General features: G+C 40.7%; 2 protein-coding genes across 2 annotated transcripts in view; one reads left to right on the forward strand and one right to left on the reverse strand.

Moving 5' to 3' along the window:
• Nucleotides 1–12,826, reverse strand: part of LOC136875509 (ubiquitin carboxyl-terminal hydrolase 31) — a 360,598-nt gene extending 347,772 nt beyond the window's left edge. Inside the window, exon 1 of the mRNA XM_067149057.2 lies at nucleotides 11,867–12,826. Within this exon, the coding sequence (XP_067005158.1) occupies nucleotides 11,867–12,742 (876 nt within the window). The 5' untranslated portion in view covers nucleotides 12,743–12,826. The remainder of the gene's footprint in view (nucleotides 1–11,866) is intronic.
• Nucleotides 12,827–13,205: 379 nt separating this feature from the next.
• The window catches only part of LOC137501284 (uncharacterized), a 66,689-nt gene continuing 55,227 nt past the window's right edge, over nucleotides 13,206–24,667 (forward strand). The window contains exon 1 of the mRNA XM_068228229.1: nucleotides 13,206–13,333. Within this exon, the coding sequence (XP_068084330.1) occupies nucleotides 13,310–13,333 (24 nt within the window). The 5' untranslated portion in view covers nucleotides 13,206–13,309. The remainder of the gene's footprint in view (nucleotides 13,334–24,667) is intronic.

Consider the following 24,667-nt stretch of genomic DNA (forward strand, 5'->3'; position numbering starts at 1 on the left):
CCTACAGGAAACACCCTCACAAAGTAGTACATGTAGCTCACTGCCATGGGATGTACCGCGAAAAGCAGCTACTGATCTGGCGAGGCGAATACGTCCTCGGACACTTCTTCTATCGCTTTTCCCACGCTTTATGGGGTCGCGGGTGCGAACTATGGCGTACATGTGGACTTGGCCTTGTTTTACGCCCGGATGCCCTTCCTGAAACCAACCCTATTTGGAGGGATGTAATCACTATTGCGTGCTTCTGTCGTGGTTTGTAGTGTGGTGTGTAAATATGAAGAGGAGAGTGCTGGGACAAACACAACCAACCAGTCCCCGAGCCAGAAGAATTAATCACACGCGATTAAAATCCTCGACCCAGCCAGGAATCGAACTCGGGACCCTCTGAATCGAAGGCCTCAGCGCTGACCATTCAGCCAAGGAGTCGGAAAATGTCCTCGAACATTCCAGGCACTAAACGTCACGCGATAAAAAATATTTCAAAACGTTCAAGGTAATAAGTGGTAGCATTTATTCATATACATTGAAGTTTAGCGAGATCATGCCACATAAAGCTCATTCCAGTATATGAAGGATGAAAGGTAACTGATGCACCAAATTAATACAGTTTGAAGTTTGTCCAACCCTTGTCCCGTTTCCCTACGGGGTCGGGTATGAGGTGAGATGAATTTTGTCGTGGCGGTTTTTTATGACCGGATGCCCTTCCTGACGTCAACCTCATCAGAGGAGTTAATGAGAGATGAAATGAATGACGTGATATATGATAGTAGGGAGAGGGTGAAACCCGGTGCCGGCACATAGCCTACTCCTGTCGAATAGCACCAAGGGGTCTGCTCAAGGCTTAACGTCCCCATCCGACGGACGAATCACCATCAACAGCGTCATATGCCCTCACTCCATATGAGCACTGCGGAGAGGTTTGGAATTTAATCCAGGCTTTTGGCACGCAATCTAGTGATTAGAAATTGTATACCACCACCTCCCCTACCCTGCCGGCCAACATTCTGATGGTGAAAATTTTTTCGACCAACGGGACTCGAACCGGCTAACCTCGGTGTAAGACCGTTTTAGACTTCAGCGCCTTAACGATCATGGCCACCAGGCGGGCTACCAAATTAATACAGTAGATCTTGGAAGAAGAATCACAATGCTGCCTGTAGCTTGCACCATTACGCTAAGACTTGGGAGAAAGAAGACGAGCTGCTCAACTAAGCGGTATGTTCCAAGCTGTCAGTGGAGAGATAGCGTGGAATGACAATGGCACTGGTAGACGAATACGTTTGAGTGGTGCTTTTAAACGTAGGAAACATCACAATATGAAGATGAAATTTGAATTCAAGAAGACAAATCCTATGAAGGGGAGTTAGCGATTGGAATACGAGTAATTTACCATGGGGAATGTTCGACATATTTCCAAATTCTCTGGCATTATTTAAGAAAAGACTAGGTAAACAGCCGATAGGTAATCTGCCACTTCGGCGACTGCCCTGTATATAGATCAGTGGTGACAGACTGATTGGTCACATGCGGCACGATTTTGGCGTGGTCGCATCCGGCACGGCTTGCTATAAGGAAGGCGCCCAGAATGATCTGGAAATGAAACCCGTGAGAATCTGCCGCTGGCCTATACAAAAAAACCGGAACCGGTGGAAGTGAATCAGTCTTGAGCTAGTTGCGAGTGAACTCGAGCAATTACGAGACGGTCGCGAGTCCGTAGAGACATTCAGCGAGGAGTGAGTCCGTCAGACGGCTACGCGGAGTTCAAGGAAGCTCACTACAGCAGTTCTGTCCTGGAACGACATTGCACGGCGAGAAACCGTATTGGAGAGCAGGAGATGGATGCACTAGAGGTCTGCATGTTCGATTACGTCCGGGAATAAAAACTGTGTCGAGAGAAAAATTAAATGCAAGTGACCAATAACTGTAAATATCGTAGTTTAATACATTTAAGAGGACCATAAAACGCTACCTCCACGGCCCGTGGTCCTAGTTTTACGGATCCTGATAACCAGTCACAATAGGTTTAAGTTTCTTTGGATTGGTTCACTTGATTGGTGGCTTTAAAGAGCGTAATATCTCCGGGAAAAAACTATGAATTGTACGTCCAGCTAAACTCTAAGGGGGGAATAGGTTTAAGTTTCTTTGGATTGGTTCACTTGATTGGTGGCTTTAAAGAGCGTAATATCTCCGGGGAAAAACTATGAATTGTACGTCCAGCTAAACTCTAAGGGGGGAGACCTAGCTCAACACAGGGAATATAGGCCAATATTCATTCGATTGTTATATATGCTACAAACGTAGTTGCCAAATGCTGCGCATAACCCAGTATTGGCATGCTTCAGAGCAATCAGAAGCAACTTCAATAATGTCAAAATTCTAATTACAAAATTTCAAAATAAAATGTTCAAAATTTCCCGCCTTTTTAACGGTTTCCTTCATAACTCCCTTATTGTTTCACGGATAATTATGAATTTTTCAGAGTTTCCTCCCATACCGTTGTGCTACAATCTGTGCCTCATTCAGATCAATGGGACTGAAATGAGATTTTATATAACATAATTATTTACAAAAAATTAATATTTTCTGGTGCTCGGAATAAAAACCCAACAAAAAAATCCGAATTACAGTCTATGTTAATGATTTAGGTTCATTTTGTAGCTGGAGGTTTGATACACGGAAAAGTACGAAAATTCTTATAAACTTGGAATTTATAAGGGAAACAGTGATATATTGTTAAAAAGGCGGGAAATATTGAACATTTTATTTTAAAATATCAAAATTCTGACATTATTGAAGTTGCTTCCGGTTGCCAGGAAGCATTACAACACTGGGGTATGTGCAGGAATTGTCAACAATTGTAGTACATTTAACAATCGAATGAATATTAACCTTCCTTTTTCCTCTGTTAAGCTGGATCTCCCCCCCCAGTTATTACGAGCAAGAATTAAATTTTAGGCACTCACATTTTATTTTCTGGCTACTATATTTATGATCTTGTACCGGGAAGCAAACTTCTTGTTAGCCACTGGACCCCCAGTCTTGCGTGAAATCCGAACCATAGGGACGTGACTCCTCATTTCAAAAATCCCCTATGCACAGCAAGGATTCGAACAACGGCCGCCTTGGTGAGAAGCCACTGACTGTCTCACACCTCATCTTAGTGAAGCGACACCAAGATTATGAATCAGTCCCGGCCTCTCGAAAAACTTAATACGAATTGTGGTAAATAAGAATACAGTGGCGGTAGGCGCGAGTAGCATACACTGGAGTTCGCGAACAAAATACCACCCAGGTGAAGGGGATAGAGCTGATAGATCTGGAAGAGATGTACGAGAGAAGCCAAGCTCAAAATACATTCTAGTTCTAGGACACAATCTACTTCACATTAACAATGGTCCGCTTTGTGGGAAGCCAAATCTTCTCGAAGATTATTCTAATTAATAGGGCACTTCAGAAAACACATTGACAGGAATGCGCGTGGCAAGCACGATGTTTGAAACTACACGGCAATAACAAGATAAAACTAGAATAAGACCATCACAGGTGCTTGAAACACTGACTGCTAAGAGACTTCGTGTGATGCAATTATGTAACGCCACCACCTGCTAATGTTGGTCAGATTAGCAACCGAAGGTCACCATAAAAAGAGAGTGAAACATGCTGATGTCCTTGACAGCGCTGCAACTGGTTAAAAGAATCACGGGAGTCTGGCCACGAGACGATATGCACGCGAACTGTCGGCTTATGCTTAACAGCTTGTATCAAAAGCTAAAAGAAACAAATAAAATACAGAGTTTATTCTCGTTATGACTTGAGATCTCGCCGAAATAATAATCCAGTCTCAGCTGGCAGCAAGTCTACCTGACAAGAAGTTGATAATCTAATACCGAATTAACGACCTTGCCACGCACAGAAGGTCGATAGATCGTCTTATTACAGGATTATCGAAGTGTAACGGTATAACTTTACATTATGTCGTTTGACTTTAAAACCTTAAGAATGAATTTTGGACCAATGGACATCACTCTAGATAATTTCACGAAGTACGGAGAACTAATATAGGCCTACGTTGAACAAGAGCATACACGAATAAAAGGGCGGAACAATACACAAAACAAAAAATAAAGATACAAAATTAACTTACAGGAAGAATGATGTTCAACAAATGAAACAATACGGAATAATCTTTCAAATAGCAGGTTATTAACCGAATAAAACAACTTCTTTCTGGCCTTTCCCTCCAATTTATCGGGGTCGGCACGGAGAGGGGGGGGGAGTTTTACGACCGAATGCTCTTCCTGACGCCAACCCCAAGCAGAAGGAGGGATCAATTCACTACTGAATATTGCCTGGTGGTTTGTAAGTGAGGTGTGTTGTAAGAGAACTCAGCGGAATTAACTATACGCAGTTAAAATCCTCGACCTGGCCGGGAATCGAGCCCGGGGTCCTCTGAACCGACGGCTAGTACGCTGACCATTCATCCAGGGAGAAGGATATGAATAAATCACACTGAATACATCTTTTTTAAAATGAATAAATGAGAGATGCTCATAATGGACCACACGGTTTCCTACATAACAGGAAAAAATTGTGCAGAACATAGTTTGCAATGTTCCTAGTCTGTAAAATTAAAATAAATAAAAACTTTCTTCAGACTCATTTTGGTTTTGGCTGGGCGGTTTAAGATCGGATGCCCTTCCTGACGCCACATGATTCTTCAGATGAAAATCTCGACAGGGATTCGAACCTCAGCCTTCAAGGTGGGAAGCCAGGAGGTAAGTCACTAAGTCCAAGTGATGTAGAAATACATCATCCAACCATGCCAGAGGCAACTGAAAAGCTACAATGAAAGTCATATCAATGTTCTTGTCAAAATACTTTCTAACTGTAATTTTCATATGGTGAAGAAACTGAACCTGATTTCTGAAGTTAAATATAACTTAGTTTAAAATAAGTATCTCTTATTCATTTGATTTAAAAATCTAAAATTAATAAGGTTTGTTTTGTTAGTGTGTTGAACACAGATTCAGGAAGTAACAGTATGAGTAATCAAATTACTTGTAACGAACACAGAATTTTAAAATAATTTTTACTTGTAATATAGCCTACTTTCTTCAAAGTGTACATTTTACTCGTAGCCTAATTTACTTCTTGAAATAACACTGTAATCATTACATTCTAGTAACTGTTGTACAATGAATGGAAGCAGAGACAGGAAAAAATTAAATGACCAAGAAGATAACATTTCCAGTACCTACAGCAGAAGGAGTAGCTTCACCATTGTTGGGATGAGGTACCATAGTTTCTTACCTCTCCAGTACTTCCAAAGACATCCGACTTGCCCTACAATACCCAAGAAACACAGTATTCTGTCAAGTGGCCCTATAGTCTCTTTTCAGCAAATGTCCCACAAGAAATCGAGGCTTAGCGGTGAAAATTAAAGAACCAATTATTTTGTAAAGGGCAAGTAATCTGAAATGCTAAAAGTCACAAACTAAAATAAAAAATGGCTAGAAGCACAAGAGTTTGTGGCAAAACATTTAAGAGGACAAAATCTTCTTAGACTGGAAAAAGTGGCAGGCATTTATTTACCCCACCTGGGAAACTGTTGGTTAAGAAATAGTTTTGCCTTTTCAATGCCACACAGTCTCTCCCTCTCTAAAAAACAATAAGAAAAATTCCCATTAAATTATCACCCTGTGTTGTATTTAAAATATATAAATACAAATATCATTCCATAAGAATCCATTATTAAATCATGGGTTTTAGGTTTGTTTAATATGTGCATAATAGTCCAATGTTTAGAATACTGAGGGGCAATGATATCCTCTCTTGTGCAAGGCTCACTTAAATATACAACATTTAATATAGGCCTACACTGAGATATAATTAATCTATTCTACTTTGGTAGAGATTTCTAATGAACTTGACCCATGCTACTGTTCTTGATTCATTTAATGGCTTGGGACATCATGATAAGTATTCTACGTAACAGTGCTGTGTGCATTTGTCGAACAGCCTACATAAGAATACCACTGAAGAATTTTCAGAAGTTAAAATGGACATCTATCTTACGGGTAGCCAACGGTGAATTCAAACAAGTCCATGGGCACTTGACAAGATCCCCACGGGTCTACTCGCTGATCTACTTGTATCAGTCAAATACATAACTGGCCATTCAAATTGGGTGTAAGGGAGATAACCTTGCTCTGTTGTGTCCTCAAGACAGTCTGAGCTTGCTATTGGTTAATAATAAATTATTATTGTTAGCCTATTATTATTATTATTATTATTATTATTATTAAGGAGCATCCGTGGCTCAGGCGGCCGACCTCTCACCGCTGAGTTCCATGGTTCAAATCCTGGTCACTCCATGCGAGATTTGTGCTGGACAAAGCGGAAGTGGGACAGGTTTTTCTCCGGGTACTACGGTTTTCCCTATCATTTTTCATTCCAGCAACACTCTCCAATATCATTTCATTTAATCTGTCAGTCATTAATCATTGCCTCAGAGGAATGCGACAGGCTTTGGCAACTGGCACAATTCATATCCGTTCCTGACCTGGTCGAACGACTGGATACAGGCTGCGGATTTTCACATTATTATAACTATGATACCAATCCCCCGATATGCCTCTGGCTCTTAAGAAGACCCCAGATTCAACTCCTGGTTTATCCATGGATTTTAATCCTTGTGTGAGAGTTGGAATGGAGAGTTCATTCAGCCTCATCAGGTCAACCAATACGACTTGCGAGTTACCACATGACTACATGAACTCCAATATCTGTAAGCCTCCTGGATGAGGAGCAGTTATCTTGGCAGACCCAAAAATCCCTTAATAAGATGAATGAGCCAAGAGTTCTTTTGAATTCTTACAGCACTACCCACTTAAAGCAATTGAGCATTGTATTAAATTTGAAGGCTACAAAACTCTCTTCATAGGATTGCAGCAAATTAAAAATGGTTTAAAAACAGAGTGTTTTCTTTTCTTTTTTTACAACTTGCTTTACGTCTCACCGACTCAGATAGGTCTAAGAAACAATGTTAGGTTTTGGTCCACCCAATCAATACACGTCACTTTACAAGTGAACTATTTAAATAAAAACATATTAAAATATTTAGGGACTTCATCAGCCATAAAATCACTTGTAAAGTGACGTGTATTGATTGGGTGGACCAAAATCCAACATTGTTTCTTAGTTTTAACTGTATCAATACGGATCTGCACGATGAAGTTCGTAAATTGTACAGATAGGTCTTACGGTGACGAAGGGGCAGGAAAGGGCTAGGAGTGGGAAGGAAACGGCCACGGCCTAATTAAGGTACAGTCCCAGCATTTGCCTGGTGTGAAAATGGGAAACTACAGAAAGCCATTTTCAAGGCTGCCGACAGTGGCGTTCGAACCCACTATCTCCCGGATGGATACCGAGTGATAGCTGCACTTAAGTGATTGCAACTACTGAGCTTGATTTACCAGAGTGTGAGAGGACTGTTATGGACTAAGGAAGTGCCAATATGATACAAGGAAATTACGTACAAGTACTACTTTCTACCAATCTTGAGTGTAAGGAGCTGAAACTTGAGTTAAAACCAAAGCAGACGAACATAAAATCCAAGCAAGTGAGATTAAATTCCTAAGATGTTTGCTGGCCAAGAGAAGACCAAATATGAATATAAAATAGGCTATGGTAACATGAAAAACAGTGGGAGTATGCAGTGGGAGAGAGTGGAATGATCGAGAATAACGTGGTATGGGCATGTGAAAAGAATGGAGGAAACGAGGATTCTGAAGTTGAGGTTTGAACTGGATGTAGAAGGAAAAAGACCTAGAGGTAGAACCATGAAATTATGAAAAAAAAAAAAAAAAAATACTGATCAAGATCTAAGGAAGAGAGTTGCAAAATTTCAAGACATCTCTAATGGGTGAATAGACAGGCAGAGATGGAGATCAAAGATCCACAACCCATTCAAGATCAAATCAGACAAGGATGATGATGATCATGATGATACTGTACGTGTTCTAGCCTGTGTGAAAGTGGGCTAGACTCTCACTTCCAGTGCTGAAGGTCACAAAACTGAATCTCAGCACAGTTGGTTGGCATTTTAAAGTGTTCTGTTGTGAGAGACTAAGTCAATTTAATTTATGCAATTTCTAGCATATTAAGATGACGGGAAGGAAAATGATCTCAAAACTTACAATATGCAGTAGAATTCAGAGGGGGATAGCTGAGTGGCATCATCACCAAATTCTCACCAAGGTGGCTGCAAACAAAATCCAGGCCAATGCACATGGGATTTTTTGAAATGAGAAGTCATGCTGAAGAACTTGTAGGCTCCATGATTGTGAGGACGACCTCAACAATAACATGCCTATATTCGGTTCAATTTTTTGTGTTTTATAAGAGAAATGCATTAGTTTCAAGACAGTTCTGGCTGAAAGAGGCAAATGAGGAATTGTTTACATAGGGCCTAGTCTGAAGACGAGGTTAAATTGTGAAAAAAAATTATTTAAATAAATCCAGTTTATAAAGAAATAGAACCAGTGACTATCACAATGAAAAAGTAACTAATATCATTCTTAGGCCATCTAATACGGTCACCAGAAAACAGAATCAGCAGAAAAATAGTAGAAAAATGATGGAAGAGTAAGAGCAAGAATAATATTACATGGACCACAGAACTTAAAGAAGACACGAAAGAGCTGTACAGTATATTACAATAGAAGATTTAAAATACAAAACAAACACACTCAACATATTGAAAGATAAACACACTAGACTACAGACAAAAATCAACAAGCAGATAATGTGAAGAGTGCTTCCAGAAGCAGAAAGAAAAGTTCAGAATGGATGAAACAGTATTGGGCTGACAAAAAGAATAAAAACCTTCATAAATCTGACTAGGTAGTCCTATGTTGGCTAAAAAATTAAAATAAATAAATAAATAAATAAATAAATAAATAAATAAATAAATAAATAAATCCTAGTCATAAGTGTTCCAACTTTTACTAAAACTTTTACATGAAAAGTTTCTTTTTTCTGTATTTCGTTACAGGCTCAAGTTAATGGTGCAATAACTCATAGGTTTTTGTTGAAGAAGACAGTAGAAAGGGAATCAACTATTCTTGATACAAAAAGTAATAGGCCTAGGATGAATATTTCCACTAGTCTCTTGAAGTAAAGGCACGACTGCAAGGAATGAGTATATGCCAACAAACAGGCACATATCTATGTTTCAGAGCGAATTTAGATGATAACAATCGCTACAAATTACCTGGCTGAAAGAGGCATAACATAACAAGGTAAGTGCATTGATAAAGTGTATATTGGCCAAACATACATAGAAAGCACAATATGATACGAAGTAAAATGTTTACTGCTGATTCTTAAGTACAGGAGTTTGCTTATTTTTTGTGTTAGTATTTTCCTGGTATGAAAATGGGAAACAACAGAAAATCAACCCCAGGACAGCCGATAGTGGGGTTTGAACCCACCATTTCCCAAGGACAAGCTTGCTTGGTATGAAAATATCCAATCGCATTTCTATGATCTCCAGCAAAACCTGTTAAATGTCAATCTAAGATCAAAATGTAAGTAGGCCTACAACTTAAACTCAGATTTATCACATGTAAAACTCATATAGAATTTCCACTTGGCAAAAATCTAACACTATAGGCCATTTTAACATGTATATCAGTTACGTTAAACTGAAAAAAGAAAAAAAAAAAAAAAAAGAAATTGCATATGGCTTTTAGTGATGGAAGTGTCTGAGGACAAGTTCGGCTCGCCAGATGCAGGTCTTTCGATTTGACTCCCATAGGCGACCTGCGCGCCGTGATGAGGATGAAGCCGACGACCTCCCGTGCCAACGAAATTAACCTATCATGGATAAAATTCCCCAACCTGGCGGGAATTGAACCCGGGACCCCTGTGACCAAAGGCTAGCACACTAACCTTTTAGCCATGGAGCCAGACTCTCACCAATGAGTTCCATGGTTCAAATCCTGACCACTCCACGTGAAATTTGTGCTGGACAAAGCGGAGGCAGGGCAGGTTTTTCTTTGGGTACTCCCGGTTTTCCCTGTCATCTTTCATTCCAGCAACACTCTCTACTGTCATTTATCATTGCCCCAGAGGTGCATAACAGGCTTTGGCAGCCGGCATAATTTCTATCCTCACCGCTAGATGGGGGCTTCATTCCTGACCTGGTCAAATGACTAAACAGGCTGTGGATTTCCACTTTTTTTTCTTCATCAGTTACAATAAATAGCCTACAAATCATTATTTCTCACATTCTAACATGCAGGATTTTCAGGACAGAGAAAATTAAATACTTTAAGGGGTAAAAGATCCACATGAGTCGACGTCCCAAACAAATAGCGTAAAAAAAATAAGTAAATAAATAGTTTTATAGTACGGTATTTTAAGTTATGTTTGTGAACGAGAGTTTAGGTAGGTAGTAGTTCACATTCATATTGACAGCTGGTATTTCTTTTAAGTCATAACTCGTATGAGCCATCGAACAAATTTTGATAATTGAGGTAGGCAGACTTTGAAAACTGCCTACGGATAACTGATTAACAACAACAAAATCATAAATTGTGTACATGTTGTGTCTGTCATGCACAGCAAGAGCTGCTTCAGAGGACCAGAGGTAATCCCAAGTTTACAGGCTTGACCCTGCCACAGGTAGCTGATTTTTGAAGAGTGGTAAAAAATCTTGGCAAGATGATGATGTTGGCTTGCTACAGATCTCTGGTGGCACACTCAATCCGTCTGACAAAATTAACTCAGTCATAAGAACCATCCAGAAAAAGGATGCATTTGTTCCTAGACAGCAGCATAATCGGAATGTCAAAACTGGCACACGGGCAGTCTTAATGGTATCAACTCTTGATCTGAGGCCATATGATTATTATTTATGTGAAACAAAAGAAGAAATCGGAAGTCAAAATTGGCTATCTTAATGGTATCAGCTAGTTATCTGAAGCAACAAACCTAACAAAAGAAGAAATTGGTACTAATCACATTTTAATTATGTTACAGTAATACTGAAATAAAGTTTGATGAAAGTACAAAATGTCAGTTGACCAAGTGTGATGAAATCGTAAGAGTCTAAATGAGAGGAAAATTATTAATGCACATTGTGTGCAGTAGGCCTATATGTATGCCTACTCATTGAATCTTGCGTAAAATGAGCCCGGAGTAACATGGCAATAATAAACGTTTGGAAACAACATAATAAATGCATCACATATGTGGGAAATGTTTGCAAATATGAATTTAAAGAGTACTAAAAATGTTGAGAAAACCTAAACTAAACAAAACATTATCTCCTTGTGCTTAACCTGGATAAAATGTTCAGGAGCTAATAATAAATGCGTTTGATTCCCTTCAACAACTACTGGTCAAGAGGCACCAAAATGCTGGAAGGGGAGGGAATCTTACCCAATCAGGAAATTTACTGACAATTCTCCCACATTTAAGTACCCTTACATGTAACTAACCGGGCTGGGAATCAATCCTGTTCATGGAATAAAGAGCCTAACAAGCAACATTACACACCTGCCTTCAATTCTGCTCAAAAATTCAAAAGAAAATATTGTGGAAAATAATCAATACCTAACAGCAAGACTGAAATATATATAAGATTACAAAACGGACAAGAAAAGAAAGAGGAATGTCTGTATCAAAAGGAAGAAAATTGCATAGCCTGTGTCTAGAAAAATAAATACCTAAATGTCTGATTGTACTAGGCCTATCAACTAAGAACTGCACCATTTACCAGTGTAATTTATCAGCTATCTACTGAAGAAAGACAACTACAGGCTATTATGCTAGTAATATTTAAAAAGAACTTCTATACCTTTATGACCTTATACTTCTTCTTCGTAGCAGTGTTCAAATCCTCGTGCACCTTGTCGAGTAACCAGAGCAAAAATTCCTGTGCGTCATGCTGGTTGTTGCCTCTATACTGACTTCCATACTTATCTACTACTAACTTGAACTGATTAGAAATTTCTGGATCATATTGGCATGACCATATAGACTTCAACAAAAGAGCTAACTGTTCAGTCACTTCACCCTTAGTGCCATACTTTTTAGAATTCAGCTTGTTCCTTCGAGATAAGTCCACTTTATATTGGTCCAATACAAAATACTCAGCCAAAATGTCTGTGTGGCTTAGGCACTGGAGAACAGCATTAATAAAGCAAGTATTACCATGATTGCGCAGACCAATCACACCTGGAACCTTGTCATTATTACCTAAACTGACAAGGTGGGCGGGGCGAGTTGGAGGGACTCTAATGTCAGATGAGGAAAGGGAAACTGTATCTGTCCTACGCCTGCCATATTCATAATTACCACACATATACTTATTGTTAGGTACACCCACAGTTGACATATGCTGCACCATTTTGTTTATAAACTTCTTCCAAGAAGGTCTTCTGAACACTTTCTTATTGGCTTTCTGTGTTTCTGAATTTTGCACTTCAGATATTGTTTGTACACTGGAACCTTTGATGTCCTTACTTTCTTTATGTTTAGCCTTACGTTTACTCATTCTTGACGACATAAAAGGATTGCGAGGCAACGTGAAAGTGCGTTTTAACTTAGACTCAGGATGACGGTTAGGCCTCCCATAATCTGCAGACTCGTTTATTAACTGAGTTTCCTCACGATCAAGGATTTCACCTTCAGATGATGACTTCATAATTCTAGTAGAGTTCCTCTCTGACATACTGGGCACTTAAAAAACTGAACACACATTTAAAGCACTTTACAAACCGTTTAACATGTCAACAATATTCATCAGCACATCACATCATCACCCGGTAGCGTAGCCATTACTGAAAAGGACTGTGGGAAAAGAAATGTTGTGTCGCACCAAGTGAGGGATTGCAGAACTACAGTTAATGCTAATCTGCGCGGGTAGGTGTCTCTGAAATCGCATGCAATGCGACATCTATCGGAAAACTTTGTATTCAAGAACATGGGCCGCGAAATTTCAGGCAACCCACAACACTAAACTGTATTACTAATAACAAACCTGCAGGCTTAAACATAAAACTCGCTTTCCATACAGCGGGTAAAATTGCATAATTTATTGTCATTCCATACCTGTGGGGAAACTTTTGCAAGAATTTATATACAAGAATTGCATAAGGTAAACCCAAGAGCTTGGTTGATGTATTCTTATTTGTACAGTGAATGCTATCAAGTAAAGACAGCGCGTACGATTACTCTCAAGTGTGTGAATTCGGAAGTAAAAAGTGTATTTAGTTCGAGGTTACAAATCCATTCGGAAATGTTCAACACCTGTCAAATACTGGTAAGATGTTACCTTGCACATGTTTAAGTGTATAGAGAATTCTATGCGGTTGTTCATAAGAGTGTTTTAATTTCATGCATACGTTTCCTTACATTACTGAAACACTGAATAATCATTAATTAAATTAATTAGATGAATTTACATTATTGCTAAGCAAGGTAACGAAACTACACTAATTAGTACACGAAAGAATCTCTGAGGATTTTGAACCGCGTATCGATCTGCTGAACGTTCGGAAAATTTCATTAGTCATCAGTAAACTTTCAAAGCAAAGTAAGAGATTATAAAATAATATTTGGATTCATGGAGAGTAAAATCAGGCGCATTTCGCATCGTTTCCTTGTGACTGTCCAAACTAATACCGGCAGGAAAGATGCGAATGACTTTCAGTACTTTTCCTGAATGTTAATTTCAGGTATCTGCGTATTTAACAAAAATGTTTTAGCATCTCCGATTACTCCACTAATTTTAGTCTTCCTGCTATTACCAGGAATAAAGTAGTTTCTCTTCTTATATTATTATCAAAATATAGAATAATCATTTTTCTCTTGAAAAGAAGAAAAATATTTTTGTGGGATAAAACCACTGCTTCAATACTTAAGATTTCTCGCTCACAAATGAGATAGGCCTGAAATTATGGATTTGTATTGTCTTGAAAATTATTATACGAATTATAACAAAGTTTTATCAGTAGTTTTTTGTGACCTTAATTTAAAAGCATTAGTCAGAATAAAAAAAATATTGTTTTTTGTTTGGAATCCTATGATCCAGAGTAAGATTTCAGGATTCCATCGTATATTCTAGTTTGACACGTAACTGCTAAATCTTTCGAATCCAGCTAAACCTGACTTGAATTTACTGTTACGTCCAACACTTCTTCTCATTAGAACATATTGCTATTCAATTAACAATAATAATAATAATAATAATAATAATAATAATAATAATAATAATAATAATAATAATAATAATAATAATAATATTAATAATAATAATAAAATGATAATGTCCGAATCCTAGGTTGAATGGTCAGCGTAGTTAGATTCTCGGCTGGGTCGGTGATTTTGACCTTAAATGAATAATTCCATCGGCTCGGTGGTGGTGGTGGTGGGGGGGGGGGGAAGGCTGATTGTACTGTACCTAACATCCCTGCAACTCGCACACCACACGAAACAATATCCTCCACTGCAATATCATGCATCCCCCTGTGGGCGGGGGCGGTAGAATAACACCCTCGGTATCCCCTGCCTGTCATAAGAGGCGACTAAAAGGGGACATAGGGGCTCTCAACTTGGTAGCGTGGTTTGACCACCACAGGGCCCTTAGCTGAGTCCTGGCACTGTTTCCACTTGCTTGTGCCAGACTCCTCACTTTCATCTATCCTATCCGACTTCCTTGGTCAACTCTGGTTCTTTTCCTATACCGACGGTATTACGTATCGAGGTCTAGGGAGTCTTTCATTTACACGCCCTTTGTGACCCGTATCATTCTTTGGCTGATACCTTCATTTTCGAAGTGTCGGACCCCTTCTCTTCGGTTAGTGGTAATAGAGGATGGTTGCCTAGTTGTAATTCCTCTTAAAACAATAATCACCACCAACACTAAAATAATATGTTGTTTCCCATACATGGTAGATGCCACCCACACTCGTCTGAAGGGCTGCATCAGGCTAGCAACAGCCACACGAAATTAAATAATAATAATAATAATAATAATAATAATAATAATAATAATAATAATAATAATAATAATAATAATAATAATGTATTTAATTCGTTTACCGTATAGGGTTGGTTTTTTCCCTTGGACTCAGCGAGAAATCCCATCACTACCACTCAAGGACAGTGTCCTGGAACGTGAGATATTTCGTCGGGGATACAACTAGGGAGGAGGAACAGTCTCTCCCCCAGACGGCCTCACCTGATATGCTGAAGAGGGGCCTTGGTGGGGGATAGGAAGAGTGGAGGGGATAGGCAAGGAATATGGAAGGAAGCGACCGTGGCCCTATGCTAGGTAGCATCCCCGCATTTGCCTGGAGAAGAAGTGGGAAACCACGGAATATATATATATAATTCGCTGGGGCCATCAAGGACCACGTTAAGTCTTGTTGCATTTGACACTGAACTTGGCCTTCTTTAGAGCCCAAATTTCTCTCATTCTATGTGAGTGGGCCTGCTTACGCTCCTCTGTCCAAGGGGCACCGTGTCTTCTCTTCGGTTGCTCGTCTCGGTTTAGCCCGTTCGTCAATATTTTCTTGCGGAAGAGATCTCTGTTAAGGGCGTCTTCAGCTGAGATATGTAGCATTTGCAGGTCTTCTTTGGTATTTCTAAACCAGGGAATTGTGGTTTTGGGGTTTGAATCAAAAAAGTGAAAGATTTCTTTAGTTAACTTTCTTCCGTCCATTCTTTTCAGATGACCGTAAAATCGTGCCCGTCTTTTTCTGATTGTGTCGGTAATTTTATCTATTTTGCTGTAGACTTCCTCGTTGGATCTCTTTTGATGGATTCCATTTCTGTACTTTGATCCCAAGATTCCTCTCACAAATTTGCGTTCTCTTTACTCCAGTTCTTCAAGGAGTCCTTTGTTGGCATTTAGAAACAGGGTTTCGGCTGCATATAGAACTACTGGCTTCAGAACTGTTTCATAGTGACGTATCTTGGTGTTTTGGGAAAGGCATTTTTTGTTGTAGATTGTGCGGGATGTTTGGTAGGCTATTTCCAGTTTGCGTACTCGCTCCTGAAGTGCTTCTTTATCCAGTCCATTTTTCATGATGATCTCACCCAGGTATTTGAATTTGTCTACTCGGGTGATGTCCCCGTATTTTGTATGGAATTTTGGAGGAGCCTCTTTGATGTTAGTCATTACTTCTGTTTTCTCAAACGATATCTGCAAACCAGTATGTTCGGCAATCTTCTTTAACATTTCAACTTGAGCTCTAGCGGTTTCTATGTCTTTTGAGAGAACAGCAATATCATCGGCAAATGTTAAGCAGTCTGTTGCGATCCCCTTGGATTTGGTTCCTATTCTCAATGGACTATAGTTGGCTTCCTGTAATCTCATCCGCCAGGTTCTGATGATCTTTTCGAGAACACAGTTGTAGAGTATCGGGGATAGCCCATCACCTTGTCGAACTCCTGTTTTGATGTCAAAGGAATGCGAGAGACATCCGTGGAACTTCACCTTGGATTTTGTATCGGTCAGGGTGGCTCTAATTAATGCCAGCAGTTTCAAATCAACTCCGATTTCATTTAAGATGTTTAGCAGGACTTCCCGGTCAATGGAGTCGTACGCTTTCTTAAAGTCCACAAAGACAGACACATACTGCTTGGACCTTAGTGTACAATATCTGATGATCGTTTTGAGATTTTGGATCTGTTCAGCTGTTGAGCGACCTTTTCTGAACCCTCCTTTGTATTGACCTATTTGATGTTCGACTTGTGCTTCCAAACGCTCCAGGATGGCAAGTGATAGAATTTTGTAAGTCACGGGTAGCAAAGATATTCCTCTGTAGTTGTTGATGTTCTTCATGCTGCCTTTTTTGTGTAATGGATGGATCAAAGCTATTTTCCAATCTTCGGGTAGGGTCTCCTTGTTCCAAATTTCTTCTATTTGCTTTTGCAAGATATCAAGTGATTCCTCTGGGGCATATTTCCATAGTTCTGCTACTACTGAGTCTTCCCCCGGCGCTTTGTTATTTTTGAGACGGGCAATGTGGCGCTTGATTTCATCTCTGTCGGGTGGTCTGGAATCTGGGTACCTGAGTAAGGGTTCCTTGGTCTCAATGGGGCTTTGCGGTTTAGAGCAATTAAGTAAATTCTTGAAGTAGTCTGCCAGAATGCTGCAATTTTCTTCATTTGACGTCACCAGTGTGCCGTCCTTTCGCTCAAAGCATAGAGATGGTGGTTTACAGCCAGTGAGTGTGCGTTTGAAGGCTCTGTAGTACTCTCTGCTTTCATTCTTCCTAAAGTTTTGTTCTATCTTTTCAATGAGAGATTTTTCGTATTTACGTTTCTCAGTTCTGAACACCCTAGCTGCTTGGGCACGTTGGGTTTTGTAAGTTTCCCAATCATTTTCTGATTTCGTAGAGTAGTACTGTTTCCACGCATTGAGTGTTTCTTGGAGGACTGATTCGCAGGTACCATTCCACCAGGCATGCTTTTTGCTTCTCTTGATTTCTGCGACGTCTTTGGCGGCCTCAACCAGCAGACTTTTGGCGTTGTTAAAGTCACAGTCATTTTGTCTAGCCTTCTCCTGGAACTCCTCGACCCTTTGCCGAAGTTTATCATTGTTGAAGCGTGTGATTTGTTTGGTTGTCTTCCTTGTGTTTGCGGGAATTGGTTTGAATTAGATAAGAGACATATAGTGATCTGAGGTCACATTGATGCCTTTCTTTACCTTGACATTCATAATCTCAGGGCTGTTTCTCCTGGAGATTTCAAAATGATCAATTTGGAACTCTCCGAGAGTTTGGACGGGAGAACGCCAAGTCATTTGCTTTCTGGGTAGATGGCGAAAGTGGGTCGACATGACCTGTAGGTTGTGATTTTCACAAATGGACACCAGTCTTTTGCCATTGGGATTGGTTCTTTTGTGAGCAGGGTAATTTCCTATAACTTTCTTGTACTTCTGTTCACGACCTAGTTGAGCATTGAAGTCACCCAAAAGAAGCTTGACATGGTGTTTGGGGATTTTGTTTAATATTTCATCCTGGAGGTCCCAGAAATTATCAACTTCGTCTGGATCAGACTTGTTCTTATCGTTTGTAGGAGCATGTGCGTTAACTAGAGCGTACGTTTTGTTCGCGCATTTAATTGTGAGTATAGACAATCTGTCATTCACAGGTTCGAAATTTGCAACCGTTTTAAGGATCTTGGTTCTAACAGCAAACGCAGTTCCAAGCATCACAGCTCCATTGAGGATTCCTCTTTGCGCTTTGCTCTTGAAAAATCGGTAGCCTTCGGATTCAAAAATCTCTTCATCTGGGTATCTTGTTTCCTGTAGGTCCATTATGGATATCTGATTTTCGTGAAGAGCTTTGGTGAGGGTTTTCAGCTTGCCAGTTTTTGTAAGTGAATTTATGTTGAAAGTTGCTAAAAAGGTTTTAGATTTTGGCCTGAGTTTTTGACTCTTAGGGGTAAACCGAGACGCTCCGACTCGTCTCTTGCATGATGTCTAGTCTCCCCCAGAACCCGAACGAGACTCGTGCGCCGTGGCGTTCACGACGAGGGATTTATCCGAAGATTTACCCCCTGGGTCATGTTTCTTGAAATGTTGTGCCATCATGCTTTTTGACTTGACTTTGCTTTGGACGGGTACCCATCCTTTTACAACTAGGGTTGTTAGCCCTAGAGGTTGCCTCAAGATGTTTTCTGGCTTCTGGTCATTTACCAGCCTTCGCCGTAACCCTGGCAAGTGACCATTTTTTTAAATTTCCCTACTACCCTATGACTCTGCTGGCGGCAGAGCCAGCGAGCTTCCCCAATTCCAATGGGACGCGCCCGATGGAGGTAATTGGTAAATCCCCATACGGGTATTGTTATTATTATTATTATTATTATTATTATTATTATTATTATTAGTACGTAAAAGAACTCCCGATGGACAAAATTTCGGCACCTTAGCGTCTCCGAAAAACCATAAAAGATGATGGTGGGACGTAAAACCAGCAACATTATTCTTCTGTTATTTGTTTAAATGCCGGCCGCATGGTGTAGGGGTAGCGTGCCTGCCTCTTAGCCGGAGGTCCCGTGTTCGATTCCCGGCTAGGTCAGGGATTTTTACCTGCATCTAAGGGCTGGTTTGAGGTCCACTCAGCCTACCTGATTGCAATTGAGGACCTCTCTGACGGTGAGAAGGCGGCCCCGGTCTAGAGAACCAAGAATAACGGCCGAGAGGATCCGTCGTGCTGACCCCACGACACCTCGTAATCTGCAGGCCTTCGGGCTGAGCAGCGGTCTCTTGGTAGGCCATGGCCCTTCGGGGCTGTTGCGCCATGGGGTTTAGGGGGGTTATTTGTTTAAATACGCTTAAACATTGTTGGCTTGAGCAGGTTTGGAATTTATTATGTTATACGTTAATAAGGCCAGTTCCCTAGATCAAAATCTGTTCTCTCTCAAGTTTCTGTTAAGCTTTAGACCGTTCCTGTAATTCGTTAATGCAAGTTGCGTAAGATTTTGCATATAATTCACATTTGGAAAACTATTTTTAGCAAATAAATAAATGAATAATAATAATAATAATAATAATAATAATAATAATAATAATAATAATAATAATAATAATAATAATAATAACAATAATAATAATAATAATGTTATTAGTTTTATATCCGTTAACTACTTTTACAGTTTTCGGAGACGCCAAGGTGCCGGAATTTTGTCCCGCATGAGTTCTTTTACGTGCCAGTAAAGCTACCGACAGGAGGCTGACGTATTTGAGCCCCTTCAAATGCCACCGAACTGAGCCAGAATGGAACCTGCCAAGTTGGGGTCAGAAGGCCAGCGCTTTGCTGCCTGAGCTACTTAGGCCGGTGCAAAGAAATACATTAGTATGACAATGGAAATAAGGAGAGAAAGACAGAATATAATTAGAAAGGACGCAATCAAGACCGAATGAATTTAGTACGAGTCCACACAACACGGCAATGTTTGTTGTACATTCGTGTACATTCGTGACATCCGACATGTTCATTTTGCCGCCTGACTATTCCGTTCCTTACGAGAAATATATTACGAGAAAAGCACTTCAAATTATTTATTATTTCTTTCTTAACCCGTTTACTCTCCAGGGTTGATTATTCCCCCGGACCTCTTCTGCCTCTAGGGTAATGTCCTGGAGCGTGAGACATTTGGTCAGGTATACAACAGGGGCATTGTGGGGGATGTGAAGATTGGAAGGGATAGGAAGTGGCTGTGGCCTAAGTTAGGTACCATCCCTGCATTTTCCTGGAGAATAAGTGGGAAATCACGGAAAATCACTTCGTGGTTGGCTGAGGCGAGAATCGAAGCCCCTCTACTCATCTGACCTCCCGAGGCTGAGTGGACCCCTTTCAAGTAATCGTAGCACTTTCCAAATTTCGTGGCAGAGCCGGAAATCGAACGCGGACCTACGGGGAGGGGGGGTGGCGGCAGATAATCACACTAACCACTACAACACATACTGTAGTCGGACCCTCACATATTCATAACTTCTATAAATGTTATACGATCTTTTTCAAGAACCCTACCCAATGCATGTAGGATTTTTGAAATACATATATCACGCCCTGTGTTTTGGATTTTAAGTAACACTGGAGATCCCGTTGATATCAACAGTCACGTAAACCAGCAGCTTTCTTTCTTTCTTTCTTTCTTTCTTTCTTTCTTTCTTTTTTCTTTCTTTCTTTCTTTCTTTCTTTCTTTCTTTCTTTCTTTCTCACACAAACACACACGTGCACCCACCCACACACACAGGCAGAGGTAATTATCATAGTGATGAGAGAGGAATTGTCCTGAATAACCACCATAAGTTATCTTTCTATTTGGTACTTGACTCCCAAACTTTGCTCTCTCCCCCTACAATGAATTCGACCCCATCAGAAATTGTAGCAATGTGGGTGAAATATACTGCAGTAGATTCTGAGTACATCTACTGCACAATATACTTTTTAATCTTCGGAGCTTTAATAAAGGGAATGTTAAATATAGTATTCTTCCTGACATGCGGAAATATATCAGAATATATTGTTCCAGAGCAGACGAAGAGTTCGATGTAAAACACGCCCACGTTGTAATTTATAGGAAATAATGGAGGAGTATTTATGACCAGAAGCTACAAAATTATAACTCTGCACACAGTCAATGTAATGACTCTCCTCATTGTTTCAATACTTTGACTAAAATACAGTCCTTGACCTCAAGACAATGAAGTATGCTCCACCATTATCTTTTTAATACATCGTTTGCTGTTACGCACTTCCTTAATAATTATAAAGGAGCAACTATCCCAACCCGCACCCGCCCCCACAGTGAGCACACAAACTCCCAGTAACCCTGTGTCCAATAATAATAATAATAATAATAATAATAATAATAATAATAATAATAATAATAATAATAATAATAATAATGCCGGCTGGACGGAGTAGGAGTAGCGTGTCTGCCTCTTACACGGAGGTCCCGGGTTCGATTCCAGGCCAGGTTAGGGATTTCTACCTGAATCTGAGGGCTAGTTCGAGGTCTACTTATCCTACGTGATTAGAATTGAGGAGCTATCTAACGCTGAGATGGCGGCCCCGGTCTAGAAAGCCAAGAATAACGGCCGAGAGGGTTCGTTGTGCTGACGACATGACACCTCATATGTTCACGCCTTCGGGCTGAGCAGCGGTCGCTTGGTGAGCGATGGCCCTTTTAGGCTGTTGAGTCATGGGGTTTGGTTTAATAATAATAATAATAATAATAATAATAATAATAATAATAATAATAATAATAATAATAATAAATGTCCGCCTCTGTGGTGTAGTGGTTAGAGTGATTAGCTGGCAACCCCGGAGGTCCGGGTTCGATTCCCGGCTCTGCCACGAAATTTGAAAAGTGGTGCGAGGGCTGGAACTTGGTCCACTCAGCCTCGGGAGGTCAACTGAGTAGAGGTAGGTTCGATTCCGTGGTTTCCCACTTCTCCTCCAGACAAACGCCGGGATGGTACCTAACTTAAGGCCACGGCCGCTTCCTTCCTTCTTCCTTGCCTGTTCCATCCAATCTTCCCATCCCTCCACAAGGCCCCTGTTCAGCATAGCAGGTGAGACCACCTTGGCGAGGAACTGGTCATTCTCCCCAGTTGTATCCCCCGACCCAAAGTCTGAAGCTCCAGGACACTGCCCTTGAGGCGGTAGAGGTGGGATCCATCGCTGAGTCCGAGGGAAAACCGACCCTGGAGGGGAAACAGGTTAATAATAGTAATAATAATAATAATAATAATAATAATAATAATAATAATAATAATAATAATAATAATAATAATAATAAAAATAATAATAATAATAATAATAATAATAATAATAATAATAATAATAATTTCGTTTCATCATGCTGGGCAGAGTGGCTCAGATAGTAGGATTGCTGGCCTTCTGCCCCCAAAGTTGGTGAGTTCGATCCCAGCTCACTCCGGTGGTATTTGAAGGTATTAAAACACGTCAGCCTCGCGTCGCCAGATTTACTGGCCCATAAAAGAACTACTGCGGGATAAAATTCCGGCTCGTGGGCGTCTCCAAAAATCGTAAAAGTAGTTTGTGGGATTTAAACCAAATAACATTATTCTTCTTCTTGTTCAACTCATTGGCTGAATGGTCAGCGTTGAGGCCTTCGGTTCAGAGGGTCTCGGGTTCGATTCCCGGCCGGGTCGGGAATTTTAATCGCCTCTGATTAATTCTTCTGGCTCGGAGACTGCCCTTGTGTTTGTCCCGACACTTTCCTCTTCATATTCACACAACACAACACACTACACTACCAACCACCACAGAAACACGCAATAGTGATTACATCCCTCCATATAGAGTTGGCGCCAGGAAGAGCATCCGGCCGTAAAACAGGGCCAAAATCCACATGCGCGACACTGTTCACACCCGCGACCCCACCGGTGTGGGAAAAGCGGTAGAAAAAGAAGAACATTCTTATTCTTTTTATTTATTTATTTATTTATTTATTTATTTATTTATTTATTCATTCATTCATTCATTCATTCATATCGATACAGCCAACTGTGCACTACGATTACACAAGCTACCTGCCTCTCTTTTTTTTAGGCTTGCCACCTTTGTCCTTACATCGTAACCAAATGTTTTTCAACCTCTCGCTCCTTTCCAGCCGTTCTTCCGCCGAGATGTTCCGCGGTTTAGCAGGTTCTTTCTCTTTACCATCCCTCAATCCCTCAACTGTCCGGCTCCATGGCTAAATGGTCAGCCTGCTGGCTTTTGGCCACAGGGGTCCCGGGTTCGATTCCGGCACGGTCGGGAATTTAACCATAATTGGTTAATTTCGCTGGCACGGGGGCTGGGTGTATGTGTCGTCTTCGTCATCATTTCATGCTCATCACGACGCGCAGGTCGCCTACGGGAGTCACATCAAAAGACCTGCATATGGCGAGCCGAACTTGTTCTCGGACACTCCCGGCACTAAAAGCCATATGCCATTTCATTTCATTTCATTTACCCCTCAACTTTCTTCTTAAAGATGGCCCTCTCCATTACATCTCCTGGTCTTATATCGTTTACCCGTATATATTTGTGCATATCTTTAAGCCAGCGGGGATGACATTTCCACTTTTCCTGAGCAATTTGTGCGCCAATCTGTCCGGGTTCATTCTCTTCAGGTGACCATAAAACGGTAGTGATCTTTCCGACTGTCGCATACAGTTCCTTGTTTGTCCTCAGGTGGAAGACAAAACCCTCGGACACTTTCTTATGACCCAAAATCTTTCTGAGGAACTTCCTTTCCCTTTTCTCAATCGACATATCTTCGATTTTTGCCAGTGCTTCTGCTGCGTAAAGCCATGCCGACCTGACTACTACGCAGCACTGTCTCAATTTAGCCTGGTAGGAAATGGATTTGGAACTGTAAGAATCATGACCCATTCTAAATGCCAATTCCTTCTTCGTTACTCTCTCCCCCAGTGTTTCCTCGCCCGGTTAGTTTATGCAGGGGTCGGGCTCTGAATTGAGTAAGGACTGCATAAAACACTGGGATGGGGGACCTCAACCCCGACGCTGTGTGTTCGTATGTCTGATAGGGGACATCCTGTAGATATGCAGGTCGGATGTAAATAAGGCCTGACCAAATAAGCACCTTCGGATCAACTAAGGTAAAAAGGAAACCGGTCAATGGTCTCTAAGGCAGAATAGGAATATTTCCAACGGCTTGGAGGGCGGAAGAACCAACTCCAGGTCTTACCAACTTGGATTAATTCTCGGACACGGCAATGCTCTGTTTCCCAATTGGTACTACACGCAACTATCATGAAGGTTACATATGGTTCGGAAATTATTATTATTATTATTATTATTATTATTATTATTATTATTATTATTATTATTATTATTATTATTATTATTATTGTCCGGCTCTGTGGTGTAGTGGTTAGCGTAATTAGCTGCCAACCCCGATTCCCGGCTCTGCTACGAAATTTGAAAAGTGGTACGAGGGCTGGAACGGGGTCCACTCAGCCTCGGGAGGTCAACTGATTAAAGGGGGTTCGATTCCTTTCTCAGCCATCCTCGAAGTGGTTTTCCGTGGTTTCCCCCTTCTCCTCCGGGCAAATGCCGGGATGGTACCTACCTAACTTAAAGCCACGGCTGCTTCCTTC

The sequence above is a fragment of the Anabrus simplex genome, chromosome 6 (genome assembly GCF_040414725.1).
Source record: "Anabrus simplex isolate iqAnaSimp1 chromosome 6, ASM4041472v1, whole genome shotgun sequence".
In the NCBI taxonomy this organism is placed as follows: Eukaryota; Metazoa; Arthropoda; class Insecta; order Orthoptera; family Tettigoniidae; genus Anabrus; species Anabrus simplex.